We start from the raw sequence: 15,333 nt of genomic DNA on the forward strand, positions 1-15,333 counted from the left end.
TGCAGCCAACATCTGCCCAGACCATTCCAGTGGGCTTCTGTTTATACGCTGTTATGCATTTGTAAATTCAAATCCAGTGCTATCAAGGTCACAGACCAGCCAATTTTTTTGTGTGCATCAGCAAAACTGTCATATTGTTCACACACCAATCTCTGACTGTCTGGGTTAGATTACAAAACAATACACAACCTTTGCTTAACCCAGTCTTCTACAGCATTAGACCTAATGCTCAAACCGACTATAGATAAAGTCACTGGATCATCTGGATTTCCACAGCACAATGATGCAATATCCTTTATTGGTGTAATGTAGTGCAACAAACACATTCAGAAAAGAAATCAGCATTTTAATTAAAATAAAATTAATGTTCACATTCACAACACATGAGTTTCACTAAAACATTCAGTATTCCATACACATAATTAAACGCTTTGTGGTATATACACAGCATGGTTCTATTGCACTCCAGCTCCTAAAATAGAGGGTCTCACGTCGAGAAATGGGTATCAGTATTCTTCACTTCCACGTGGAAACAGATGCAACCTCTTTCTGCACCTGTAGTATACAGAACAAGATCACTTAGAAAAATATATTTTGAAGCAAACACAGGCCACAAGTGTACTTGGAGCACAGGGATATTTTCAGCTTTCTTTCTCATGGTTTCAGTCTCAAATAATAAATTCACACAGCCTAGAAAACAAAACCACACAACACTGGACACCAAATTGGCATCTCAGACACCAAACAGTAGCTGCCAGTGGAATTTGTGGTGCTTTGCTGAGGTTGGAGTCCAAAAGCACACTGTTAGGGATACATTAAACAAAGCTTTAGTAGGTATGTGGATCATGCTGTACCTGGCTTAGGAGCTCTCAGTACCAATACTGGATTGAAGTACAAAAATATTCCATTCATCAAATGCCAACACCCTCAACCATAATAAACATCAAAATTTCAAAAAATAGCTTCCCTCCCTTTTGATCACGTCCACTTATCTTCCAAATTTTATCCACTCCATTGCTGATGAGTCTACTCCACATTCACCAACTTCCTTCAGATCAGAAGGCCTCAGTGCAAACAACCTCCATTCCACTCAGTGCAGTGGCTGAATTATTTCATCTTGACATCCTTCATAACCTTCAATGGAGCAATCAGATTCCCACTTTCAATTCTACAAGGGAATTTTTTTTTGTCTCTCCTGCAAGTCTAACCAACAGCTACCACCTCTTACACAAGAAATGCTGGAATCACTCAGCAGGTCTGGCAGCATCTGTGGAAAGAGAAGCAGAGTTAACGTTTCGGGTCAGTTCCGAACTGCATGTTCCGAAGACGGGTCACTGACCCGAAACGTTAACTCTGCTTCTCTTTCCACAGATGCTGCCAGACCTGCTGAGTGATTCCAGCATTTCTTGTTTTTGTTTCAGATTTCCAGCATCCGCAGTATTTTGCTTTTAAGCTACCACCTCTTACATTTGTTGACTCCATCCTTGGTCACAATGAGAAGCAAGGATGAGGGAGGCCATTTGGCCCATTTAGCTCATCCTTCTTTAGAATCTATTGGCACGCCCAATGCAGTATCTAGCTGTCTTTGAAATGACTCCAGAGTTTGCTTCCACCATCCTTCCTGGAACACTTCCAAGTAATGCACAAGTATTGCTCCCAAACATCAATCCTGAACTCGTCTTTTTCTAGTTTGAATCAATGAATCTTGACCTTCAGACATGGTTTAAGTTGAAGTAGGGTGCTGAATCCGCCTCCATTTAGTATTATATACCTCAAGGCCACTCTTTGCCTCTTTCCAAAGCTGAAAAGCTCAAGATTTGCTGACCTTTCCTTGTAACTCACTCATGGGATCATCCCTGGATGCTTCCTTTGTGCCCACAATGATCAGAACTGAATGCAGAATCAACATGTTGTCTGATGACAGCCACTATTCACTATATAGCTTCAGCATTATGACCTCAGGCTTATACTCTATTGATCTGACAAGTTAACGCAGCTTGTTTGCTTTGTTGAGCATTGTTCCGTAATGAATGGGTGTGGCTCTCCCCCCAAGCTAGTTAACACCATTCAAGTATTTTTTTTCTTCCATGCTTAACAGCTAAACTACATCAAATTCAATTTCTATGTGCAAATTCTGACCAGATCCTTCATCAGTGACTCAACCCCTGCCCTCCTGTGCCCTAAGTACTTGTGAATTTGGCCAATGTGCATTGCTTTTCTGAATCAAACTTGTGGATGTAGATTAGAAATGGTAGGGGGCCCAGCACAGATCCTTGGGGTACTCCACTTAGCCAGACATCACTCCCCAAACGAATGCCCTTCACCTCCCTTCTTTCGGAGAATTCCTTATCGATCTTCAAATTTTGCTTTAAACATGTGCAGACTTTGATGTAGTTGTAGTTTATCCAAGGTTTTGGAAATCTAGGTACACTACATATTAGAACTTTGACATCCAGTTAGGCTGCCATTTCCTCAAAAAAGTCAAGAGGAAGACCTTCCCCTCCTCATAACACATTGGGTGCCCATCACCAAGTTAGTCATATAGATACTCTCAAGTTTGTTCCTACAATTCCACTTTTTTTGACAGTTATTTATCCAGTCTACTCCTTATGATTAACAGTTTAATGTTATAAAATTGAAGTATCCAACAATTTGAATTAAGCAATGTAAATAGCAGCAAAGTGGGAATTTTGAATTATCAGAATTTGCATTAAGAGTAGCAGTAGCAACATTCTTGACTTCTTTATTACAACTGACCTGAAATGAAACTCCTACATCTTCATCAAAAGAAACTGTATTTCCTTTTTGGTGTCACTTTTCCTCCTCATCAACTCTATAAAACCCAAGTCTACCAAGACTTAAATATTGCTCCCACAGACGAGGAGCTTCTTCTAACATTTTTCTTGCCATCATAAGTAGGACACATGAAAATGCTTGTTCTTCACAATGCAATCCTTACTTTATTTCTAAAACAAACTTTTGATTTTATTGATGCTACTCCAGACAGTGCTCTCAGAAGATTCCTGTAATTTTCCCATGTTTAACTCTTCCACCTTCTGCATCCTCACTGGATTGAAATAAGGACTCATCATAGTATCCCACTTTAATGTATTCTTTCCCAGGAACTCAAAATTGTGTAACTCCTCACCTCCACAGGTTTCCCTTCCTCCTTCAACCTTTAGGCTTTTAAACCCCAAGTTTGGCATCACTTGATCACAACAATCCTGATTTACACCATTCTTTTCAACAAGTGGTATCCTATGCTTTGGGCCTTGGCTGCTGTCCTAGTTTCCAATTGAAAGCTTTAAAATGATTTCCCTCGCTGGTCTAGGCCAATGTTTAACCAGCAGATATAATGCGAGAGTGTGTAGGGCAATTCAAGCCTATATATTTGCTGTAGAGCCCACTAGTCTTTACACAGAACCTTCCAGTTATGGCCCAAGCTACAAAGGAAATTTATCAGAGAAGAATCATGCTTAATATTCAGTTTTCATTTTGTATTCTTGTTTTGATTCAGATTAACTTTGCACGTAAATCACAAACCTCAGTGATAACTAGACCGTACAATCCACTGTGCACCTATCTTAAAAAGGACTAAGAAACAGCAGACAGTATGGGACAGAGTGGCAGAGAAGGGTTAGTTAAGTGACAACAGTGATGCACTCTGAACGGTGGGGACTGGAGTACATAAGCACATGGAATAAATGAAAGAGAATGAAGAGAGAGTGACGCAATCTACAACACAAAGGGGACACGGAGGGGTTCACGCAGACAACGCATTCAAGGCCTTACCTCGAGCAATGACACAAGAAATTCACTAGTGTATAAAGTAGATCTTGTGCAATTTAGAACATAGATAGAACATTACAGCGCAGTACAGGCCCTTCAGCCCTCGATGTTGCGCCGACCTGTGAAACCATCTGACCTACACTATTCCATTTTCATCCATATGTCTATCCAATGACCACTTAAATGCCCTTAAAGTTGGCGAGTCCACTCCTGTTGCAGGCAGGGCGTTCCACGCCCCTACTACTCTCTGTGTAAACAAACTACCTCTGACATCTGTCCTATATCTGTCACCCTTCAACTTAAAGCTATGTCCCCTCGTGTTTGCCATCACCATCCGAGGAAAAAGGCTCTCACTATCCACCCTGTCCAACCCTCTGATTATCTTATATGTCTCTATTAAGTCACCTCTCCTCCTCCTTCTCTCTAACGAAAACAACCTCAAGTCCCTCAGCCTTTCCTCGTAAGACCTTCCCTCCATACCAGGCAACATCCTAGTAAATCTCCTCTGCACCTTTTCCAAAGCTTCCACATCCTTCCTATAATGCGGTGACCAGAACTGCACGCAATACTCCAGGTGCGGCTGCACCAGAGTTCTGTACAGCTGCAGCATGACCTCGTGGCTCCTAAACTCGATCCCCCTACTAATAAAAGCTAACACACCATATGCCTTCTTAACAGCTCTATTAACCTGGGTGGCAACTTTCAGGGACTTATGTACCTGGACACCAAGATCTCTCTGCTCATCTACACTACCAAGAATCTTCCCATTAGCCCAGTATTCTGCAATCCTGTTACTCCTTCCGAAGTGAATCACCTCACACTTTTCCGCATTAAACTCCATTTGCCATCTCTCAGCCCAGCTCTGCAGCCTATCTATGTCCCTCTGTAACCTACAACATCCTTCGGCACTATCCACAACTCCACCAACCTTCGTGTCATTCGCAAATTTACTAACCCACCCTTCTACACCCTCATCCAGGTCATTTATAAAAATGACAAACAGCAGTGGCCCCAAAACAGATCCTTGCGGTACACCACTAGTAACTATACTCCAGGATGAACATTTACCATCAACCACCACCCTCTGTCTTCTTTCAGCTAGCCAATTTCTGATCCAAAGCACTAATTCACCTTCAATCCCATACTTCTGTATTTTCTGCAATAGCCTACCGTGGAGAACTTTATCAAACGCCTTACTGAAATCCATATAGACCACATCCACAGCTTTACCCTCATCCACCTGTTTGGTCACCTTGTCAAAAAACTCAAGAAGGTTTGTGAGGCACGACCTACCCTTCACAAAACCGTGCTGACTATCTCTAATGAACTTATTCCTTTCAAGATGATTATAAATCCTATCTCTTATAACCTTTTCCAACATTTTACCCACAACCGAAGTAAGGCTCACAGGTCTATAATTACCAGGGCTGTCTCTACTCCCCTTCTTGAACAGGGGGACAACATTTGCTATCCTCCAGTCTTCCGGCACTATTCCTGTCGACAATGACGACATAAAGATCAAGGACAAAGGCTCTGCAATCTCCTCCCTGGCTTCCCAGAGAATCCTAGGATAAATCCCATCTGGCCCAGGGGACTTATCTATTTTCACACTTTCCAAAATTGCTAACACCTCCTCCTTGTGAACCTCAATCCCATCCAGCCTAGTAGTCTGTATCTCAGTATTCTCCTCGACAACATTTTCTTTCTCCACTGTAAATACTGACGAAAAATATTCATTTAACACTTCCCCTATCTCCTCCGATTCCACACACAACTTCCCACTACTATCCTTGATTGGCCCTAACCTATCTCTAGTCATTCTTTTATTCCTGATATACCTATAGAAAGCCTTAGGGTTTTCTTTAATCCTATCCGCCAATGACTTCTCGTGTCCTCTCCTTGCTCTTCTTATCTCTCCCTTTAGATCCTTCCTGGCTAGCTTGTAACTCTCAAGCGCCCTAACTGAGCCTTCACGTCTCATCCTAACATAAGCCTTCTTCTTCCTCTTGACAAGCTCTTCAACTTCTTTAGTAAACCACGGCTCCCTCGCTCGACAACTTCCTCCCTGCCTGACAGGTGCATACTTATCAAGGACACGCAGTAGCTGCTCCTTGAATAAGCTCCACATTTCGATTGTGCCCATCCCCTGCAGTTTCCTTCCCCATCCTACGCATCCTAAATCTTGCCTAATCGCATCATAATTTCCTTTCCCCCAGCTATAATTCTTGCCCTGCTGTATATGCCTGTCCCTGCCCATCGTTAAGGTAAACCTAACCGAATTGTGATCACTATCACCAAAGTGCTCACCAACTTCTAAATCTAACACCTGGCCGGGTTCATTACCCAGTACCAAATCCAATGTGGCATCGTCCCTGGTTGGCCTGTCTACATACTGTGTCAGAAAACCCTCCTGCACACACTGGACAAAAACTGACCCATCTAAAGTACTCGAACTATAGTATTTCCAGTCAATATTTGGAAAGTTAAAGTCCCCCATAACCACTACCCTGTTACTCTCGCTCCTGTCAAGAATCATCTTTGCTATCCTTTCCTCTACATCTCTGGAACTATTTGGAGGTCTATAGAAAACTCCCAACAGGGTGACCTCTCCTCTCCTGTTTCTAACCTCGGCCCAGACTACCTCAGTAGACGAGTCCTCAAACGTCCTTTCTGCCGCTGTAATACTTTCCTTGATTAACAATGCCACACCCCCCCCTCTTTTACCATCTTCTCTGTTCTTAGTGAAACATCTAAATCCCAGAACCCGCAACATCCATTCCTGTCCCTGCTCTACCCATGTCTCTGAAATTTATTGTGCTCAGACACAGGACGGAGAGAGAAACCTTCAGAGAGAGGGAGAGTTCAGACATGCAAGATGAGACAGAAGTTCAACCATTTATATTAATATCTGAATTATATAAATGAAAGTTCGAGTGAGAGAATTTGAGCCATACAAGTGGAGAGGAGGATAGTGGTTCAGACACACAAAGTTACAGCACAGAAGCAGGCCTTTTGGCCCATAGTAATTGTTCAAACCTCTATATTCCTCTACTTCAAAAATGCAGCTGTTTTCCCTTAAAAGATGCAATACTTCCTGCCTTACCATACCAAGACATTCCATGCTCTAACAACTTCTGATGAGATGAACCCTCATCACTGACTCTTCAAACTGAAGAAATAGTCTTTTTCTTTCCACCATCAAAACCTTTCATAATTTAAAAATGTCCTATTAAATCTCCCGTAAGCATTCTGCTCCAACAGAAATAGGTTTAAAGCAAGAGATAGTGTAGTCAGACTCACATAAGTCTGTGAAAATTATACTGCTCCAACAAAATTAGGTGTGCCTACCCCTGCTCTTACCTTACTGAGTTCAGGAAAAAGCTCTTGTAGTACTATGTCCAGCAGTACATACGTCAGCTGAAATAAAAGTAAAATAAGTAAGTACTTCAACCATATGGAATCTAAATTATTTAGTAATACACAAAGATTCTTTTAAACTATTACTGTGCTTTGTTGGAAACCAGTTGCAATATTCAGTCACCTCTAGTAATCAGTCTGTAGCTTCAGACTACTTAGGCCCATGTGTGCACTCCCAGCAAAGGCTTTGCTCAGTGTAGCAAACCTGAACCGACAATCATTTCGAACAGTTTTTAAATATATCTCCATACCTGATCTAAAGATCTCCTAAAGATGTCTTTGTCACCTCCATACTCTTAACCAGTCTCCCATCCACTATGCTCTTTAAACTTCAGCTCATCCAAAACACTGCTACCCGTATCTTATTCTGCATCCTCCAGCTCACCGATCACCTGTTTTCAGACCAATATTGGCTTCTGGGCCTTAAGTAATTAGTAATTTTGATCCTCCTATTTTAATCCCTTCATGATATTGCTCCTCCCTATCGCTGTAACCTCCTCTAGCCCTACAAACCCTCTAAATACTTCATTCCCCTAATTCTGGCTATTTGTGCATACTCCCCCACCATCACTCTAACCCCTCTTTACCCCATCATTAGCCACCATGCTCTGCACCCAAGCATCTTCTCATCTTTGGTGATCCCCTTATCCTCCTTTAATATCCCCCTCCATGTAAACTCCCCAACCCATATTCACGACCAACCCAACTCTCCCTTGACCTTGCCATCTAACCTGCCCTCGCTATTCCCATCTTATCAATTACAGATAAGGCCACCTCTGATAACTTCCTTGCATCACTTTCCATCCCCTTCCTTTCTCCATCCCAACCCTGCTTACTTGTATGTCTGTCCTGAAACTCTCCCCAAATTCATTTTAAAATCACACTTTCAAAATCTGTCTAGGCTTTCTTTGACCAGCAGTTCACCATGACATTTCTGCAGCTACTGATTTGCTCAACTACACCCTTACTTCCAACTTTGATGCCATAGTCCCCACTAAAACCATTACTACGAACATATAAATTAGCAGCAGGAGTAGGCCACTCGGCCCCTCGAGCCTGCTCCGCCATTCAACAAGATCATGGCTGATCTGATTGTAACCTCAACTCCACATTCCTGCCTACCACCAACAACCTTTCACCCCCTTACTTATCAAGAACATATCTCCCTCTGCCTTAAAAATATTCAAAGACTTTGCTTCCACTGCCTTTTGAGGAAGAGAGTTCCAAAGACTCACGACCCTCAGAGAAAATTTATCCTGATCTCTGTCTTAAATGAGTGACCACTCGTTCTAGATTCTCCCACAAGAGGAAACATCTTTTCCATATCCACCCTGTCAAAACCCCTCAGGACCTTATATGTTTCAATCAAGTCGCCTCTTACTCTTCTGAACTCCAGCACATAAAAGCCTAGCCTGTCCAACCCTTCCTCATAAGCCAACCCACACATTCCAGGTATTAGTGTAGTAAACCTTCTCTGAACTGCTTCCAATGCATTTACATCCTTCCTTAACTAAGGAGACCAATACTGTACACAGTACTCCAGATGTGGTCTCACCAATGCCCTGTATAACTGCAGCATAACCTCCCTCCTTTTGCCCATTCCTAATTGCCCTTGAGAAGGTGGTGTTGAGCTGCCTTCTTTAATCGCTGCAGTCCATCAGATGTGGGTGCACCCACAGTGCTGGTGGGAGGAAGTTCTAGGATTTCGATCCAGCTACAGTGAAGGAATATATATTTCCAAGTCATGATGGTGTGTGGCTTGGAGTGGAACTTGCAGATGGTGGTGTTCCCACGTATCTGCTGCCCTTGTCCCTCTAGAGGGTAGAGGTCGCTGGTTTGGAATTTGCTGTCGAAGCAGGCATGATGAGTTGCTGCAGTGCATCTAGTATATGGTACAGACTGCTGCCACTATACGTCAGTAGTAGAGGGAGTGAATGTTTAAGGTGGTAAATGGGGTGCTGAAGTGGGCTGCTTTGTCCTGGATATTGTCGAGCTTCCTGAGTATTGTTGGAGCTGCATTCATCCAGACAAGTGGAGAGTATTCCATCACACGCCTTGTGTCTTGCAGACGGTGGACAAGCTTTGGGGAGATAGGAGGTGGGTTACTCGCTGCAGAATTCCCAGCCTCGGACTTGCTTTTGCAGCCACAGTATTTATGTGGCTGCTCCAGTTCAGTTTCTGTTCAGTGGTAACCTCCTGGATGTTAATGTGGGATTCAGTGATAGCAATGCCAAGGGGAGATGGTTAGATTCTCTCTTGTTTCAGATAGTCATTAACTGGCACTTGTGTGATGCAAATGCTGCTTGCCAATTATCGGCCCAAGCCTGAATGTTGTCCAGGCTTGCTTTATATGGACACAGACTGCTTCAGTATCTGAGGAGTCGCAAATGGTACTGAATATCAGCGAAAATCCCCACTCCTGACCCAATGATGGAGGAAAGCCTTTTGAGAAGGTACTACAAAATAAAGCTCATTACACAAGCTAAGAGCTCATGGTGTTGGGATAATATATTAGCATGTACAGAGATTGGTTAATGGATGGAAAACTGAAGGATAAATGGGGCATTTTCAAGTTGGCAAGCTATAGCTAGTGGAGTGCCACAAGGATCAGTGTTGGGGCCTCAGCGATTTACAATCTATATTTAATGACTTAGAATCATGCATCCAAGTTTGCTGACCACAGCTAGGTGATTCAGTAAGCTGAGGAGAATAGAGGGGCTGCAAAGGGAGATGGGCAAGTTAAGTGAGTGAGCAATAAGGTGGCAGAAGTAGTATAATGTGGGGAAATGTAAAGTTAATTCATTTTGGTAGGAAGAATAGAAAATCCACATTTTTTTTTTTAAATGGGAAGGATATCATTGTCATAGAGGGAGTGCAACGAAGGTTCACCAGACTTGTTCCCGGGATGGCAGGACTATCCTATGAAGAGAGATTGGGAAACTGGGCCTGTATTCTCTAGAATTTCGAAGAATGAGAGGTGATCACATTGAAACCGACAGGGTAGATGCAGCTAAGATGTTTCCCCTGGTTGATTCCTGGACGTGAATCTAGAACCAGGGAACACAATTTCAAAGTAAGGGGGAAGTCAGTTAGGACAGAGATGAGAAGAAATTTCTTTACTCAGAGGGTTGTTAATTTTCGGAATTCTCTACCCCAGAGGGCTGTGGAAGCTCAGTCACTGAGTATGTTTCAAATAGAGATTGACAGATTTCTAAACACCAATGACATAAAGGGATATGGGGATAGTGTGGAAAAAGGCACTGAAATGGATGATCAGCCATGATCATATTGAATGATGGAGCTGAATGGCCTACTCCTGCTCTTATGTTCCTGCTCCTACCATGTACCAAAATGGCGCTCAAAGTCACAAATGGCATCCTATTTGACTGTGACAATGATAAACTGTCCCTTCTTATTTTTCTCAGCCTGTCTGCAGTCTTTGATATGGCTGGCTGCACCATCCTCTTCCAATGCTTTTCCATCGTCCAGCTGGGTGGGGCTGCTCTCGCCTGGCTCCATTCTTATCTACCTAATCGCAGCCAGAGTATCACTTGCAATGGCCTCTTTTCCTGTTCTTGCACAGTTACCTCTGGTGTGCCCCAAGGATCTATGCTTGGCCCCCCATTTCTCATCTACATACTGTCCTTCTGCAACATCATTCAAGAACACTGTATCCGTTTTCACAAGTATGCTAACGAAACCCAGCTCTACCTCACCACCACCTCCCTCAACTCTTACACTATCACAAGATTAGTAACCCAGAGCTCCAGGATAATGCTCTGGGGACATGGGCTTGAATCCCACTATGGCAGATGGTGGAATCTGAATTCAATTAATAAAAATCTGGAATTAAAAAGTTGGTCGTGATGACCATGAAACCATTGTCGATTGTTGTAAATTCCATCTGGTTCACTTATGTCCTTTAGTGAAGGAAATCTGCCATCCTTACCTGGTCTGGCCCACATGTGACTCCAGGCCCACAGCAATGTGGTTGACTCTTAACTGACCTCTGAAATGGCCGAGCAAATTGCTCAGTTGTATCAAACTGCTGTCTAAGAAAAGGAATGAAACCGGACACACCACCGGCATCAACCTAGGCACTGGAAACGACAAAGGCAAACCCAGCCCTGTCGCACCTCAAAGACCTCCTTATTAACATCTGGGGGCTTGTGCCAAAATTGGGAGAGCTGTCCCACAGGCTAGTCAAGTAACAGCCTGACATAGTCATACTCACAGAATCATACATAGAAACATAGAAAAATAGGAGCAGCAGCCATTCGGCCCTTCGAGGCTGCTCCGCCATTCGTTACGATCATGGCTGATCATCCAAACTCAGTAACCTGTTCCTGCTTTCTCTCTGTATCCCTTGGTCCCTTTAGCCCGAAGAACTATATCTAACTCTTTCTTGAATATATTTAATGATCTGGCCTCAACTGCTTTCCGTGGTACAGAATTCCACAGGTTCACCACCCTCTGGGTGAAGAAATCTCTCATCTCAGTCCTAAATGGCTTACCTCTTATCCTTAGACTGTGACCCCTGGTCCTGGACTCCCCCGCCATCGGGAACATCCTTCCTGCATCTAGTCTGTCCAGTCCTGTTAGAATTTTGAAGGTTTCTATGAGATCGCCTCTCATTCTTCTAAACTCTAGCAAATACAAGCCTAATCGACCCAATTTCTCTTCATACGACAGTCCTGCCATCCCAGGAATCAGTCTGGTGAACCTTCGTTGCACTCCCTCCATAGCAAGAACATCCTTCCTCAGATAAGGATACCAAACCTGCACACAATACTCCAGATGTGGTCTCAGCAAGGCCTTGTATAATTGCAGCAAGACATCCTTGCTCCTGTACTTGAATCCTCTTGCTATGAAGGCCAACATACCATTTGCCTTCTTAACTGCCTGCTGCACCTGCATGTTTACTTTCAGCGACTGGTGCACAAGGACACCCAGGTCTCGCTGCACCTCCCCCTTTCCCAATCTATCACCATTCAGATAATAACCTGCCTTTCTGTTTTTGCCACCAAAGTGGATAACCTCACATTTATCATTTATACCTTGCAGACAATGTCCCCATCACCATCCCCGGGTCTGTCCTGTCCCACTGGCAGGACAGACCCACCAGAGGTGCTGGCACAGTGGTATACAGTCAGGAGGGAGTTGCCCTGGGAATCCTCAACATTGACTCCGGACCCCATGCAGTCTCATGGCATCAAGTCAAACATGGGCAAGGAAACCTCCTGCTGATTACCACGTACCGCCACCCCACCCCTCAGCTAATGAATCAATGCTCCTCCATGTTGAACATCAATTGGAAGAAGCAGTGAGGGTAGCAAGGGTGCAAAATGTACTCTGGGTAGGCGACTTCAATGTCCATCACCAAGAGTGGCTCGGCAGCACCACTACTGACCGAGCTGGCCGAGTACTAAAGAGCATAGCTGCTAGACTAGGTCTGCGGCAGGTGGTGAGAGAAACAACAGGAGGGAAAAACTACTTGACCTCGTCCTCACCAATCCACCTATCGCAGATGCATCTATCCATGATAGTATTAGTAGGAGTAACCGCCCGCACAGTCCGTGTGGAGATGAAGTCCCGCCTTCACATTGAGGATACCCTCCATCGTGTTGTTTGGCACGACCAGCATGCTAAATGGGATAGATTTCTAACAGATCTAGCAACTCAGAACTGGGCATCCATGAGGTGCTGTGGGCCATCAGCAGCAAGAGAATTGTACTCAACCACAATCTGTAACCTCATAGCCCGTCATATTCCCCACTCTACAATTACCATCAAGTTGGAGGACCAACCCTGGTTCAATGAAGAGTGCAGGAGGGCATGCCAGGAGCAGCACCAGGCATACCTCAAAATGAGGTGTTAGCCTAGTGAAGCTACAACACAGGACTACTTGCATGCCAAACAGAGCTAAGCGATCCACAACCAACGGATCAGATCTAAGCTCTGCAGTCCTGCCAAATCTAGTTGTGAATGGTGGTGGGCAATTAAACAACTAACAGGAGGAGGAGGCTCCACAAATATCCCTATCCTCAATGATGGGGTAGCCCAGCACATCAATGCAAAAGACCAGGCTGAAGCATTTGCACCCATCTTCAGCCAGAAGTGCCGAGTGGATGATCCATTTTGGCCTCCTCCTGAAGTTCCCAGCATCACAGATGCTAGTCTTCAGCCAATCTGATTCACTCCATGTGATATCAAGCATCGGCTGAAGGCTTTGGACACTGCAAAGGCTATGGGCCCTGACAACATTCCGGCAATAGTACTGAAGACTTGTGCTCCAGAACTAGTCGTGCCCCGAGCCAAGCTGTTCCCGTACAACTGGCATCTACCCAGCAAGGCGGAAAATTACCCAGGTATGTCCTGTACACAAAAAGCAGGACAACTTCAATCCGCCCAATTACCGCCCTGTCAATCTACTCCCAATCATCTGCAAAGCGATGGAAGGAGTCATCGACAGTGCTATCAAGCGGCACTTTGCTTGGCAATTGACGCTCATTTTGGGTTCTGCCAGGGCCACTCAGCTCCTGACCTCATTACAGCCTTGGTCCAAACATGGACAAAAGAGCTAAACTCCAGAGGTGAGGTGAGAATGACTGCCCTCGACATCAAGGCAGCATTTGACCAAGTATCGCATCAAGGAGCCCTAGTAAAACTGGAGTCAATGGGAATTGGGGGCAAACTCTCCATTGGTTGGAGTCATACCTAGCACAAAGGAAGATGGTTGTGGTTGTTGGAGGTCAATCATCTCAGTCCCAGGACATCACAGCACGAGTTCCTCAGGGTAGTATCTGAGGCCCAACAATCTTCAGCTGCTTCATCAATGACATTCCCTCCATCATAAGATCAGAAGTGGGTATGTTTGTTGATGATTGCACAATGTTCAGCACCATTCATGACTCCCCAGATACCCAAGGACTCCATGTCAATATGCAGCAAGACCTGGACAAGGCTTGGGCTGATAAGTGGCAAGTAACATTCGTGTCACATACATGACCATCTCAAACAAGAGAGAATCTAACCATCTCCTCTTGATGTTCTATGACATTACCATTGCTGAATCCCCCACTATCAACACCCTGGGGTGACCGGAAACTGAACTGGACCAGCCAAATAAATGCTGTGACTACAAGAGCAGGTCAGAGGCTGGAATTCTGCGACGAGTAGCTCACCTCCTGACTCCCAAATGGATGTCCGCAAGGCACAAGTCAGGAGTGTGATGGAATGCAATCCATTTGCCTGGATGGGTGCAGCTCCAACAACACTCAAGAAGCTCGACACCATCCAGGTCAAAGTAACCCACTTGACTGGCACCCCATCCACCACCTTCAACATTCACTCCCTTCACCACTGATGCACAGTGGCAGCAGTGTGTACCATATGCAAGATGCACTACAGCAACTCACCAAGACCCCTTAGACAGCCCCTTCCAAACCTGTGACCTCTTCCACCTAGAAGGACAAGGGTAGCAAGTGTGTGGGAACACCACCGCCTGCAAGTTCCCCTCCAAGCCACACACGATACTCACTTGGAACTATATTGCCATTCCTGCACAGTCACTGGGTCAAAATACTGGAACTCCCTTCCTAACAGCACTGTTGCTGTATCTACACCCCAAATGGTTCAAGAAGGCAGCTCACCATCACCTTCTGAAGGTCAATTAGGGATGGGCAATAAGTGCTGGCCTTGCCAGCGACGCACAGATCCCCTGAACGAATAAAAAAAAATATTAGATTACTTGTCAAACATCCAGTACTGGATGAGCAGAGATTTCCTCCAATTAGGCGGCACAGTGGTTAGCACTGCAGCCTCACAGCTCCAGGGACCCGGGTTCGATTCTGGGCACTGCCTGTGTGGAGTTTGCAAGTTGTCCCTGTGTCTGCGTGGGTTTTCTCCAGGTGCTCCGGTTTCCTCCCACAAGCCAAAAGACTTGCATGTTGGTAGGTAAATTGGCCATTATAAATTGTCACTAGTATAGGTAGGTGGTAGGGAAATATAGGGACAGATGGGGACGTTTGGCAGGAATGTAGGATGAGTATAAATGGGTGGTTGATGGTCGGCACAGACTCGGTGGGCCGAAGGGCCTGTTTCAGTGCTGTATCTCTAATCTAATCT

General features: G+C 44.6%; 1 protein-coding gene across 4 annotated transcripts in view; it reads right to left on the reverse strand.

Moving 5' to 3' along the window:
* Window positions 1-329: 329 nt before the first annotated feature.
* Window positions 330-15,333, reverse strand: part of snx14 (sorting nexin 14) — a 318,752-nt gene continuing 303,748 nt past the window's right edge. For all 4 annotated transcript variants that reach the window (XM_068044682.1, XM_068044680.1, XM_068044681.1 and 1 more), the window contains 2 exons: window positions 7,150-7,206; window positions 330-555 (listed from right to left, as the gene is read on the reverse strand). In XM_068044682.1, coding sequence (XP_067900783.1) covers window positions 517-555; window positions 7,150-7,206 — 96 coding nt within the window. In that variant the 3' untranslated portion in view covers window positions 330-516. The remainder of the gene's footprint in view (window positions 556-7,149; window positions 7,207-15,333) is intronic.

This window comes from Heterodontus francisci, chromosome 13, assembly GCF_036365525.1.
Source record: "Heterodontus francisci isolate sHetFra1 chromosome 13, sHetFra1.hap1, whole genome shotgun sequence".
NCBI lineage: Eukaryota > Metazoa > Chordata > Chondrichthyes > Heterodontiformes > Heterodontidae > Heterodontus > Heterodontus francisci.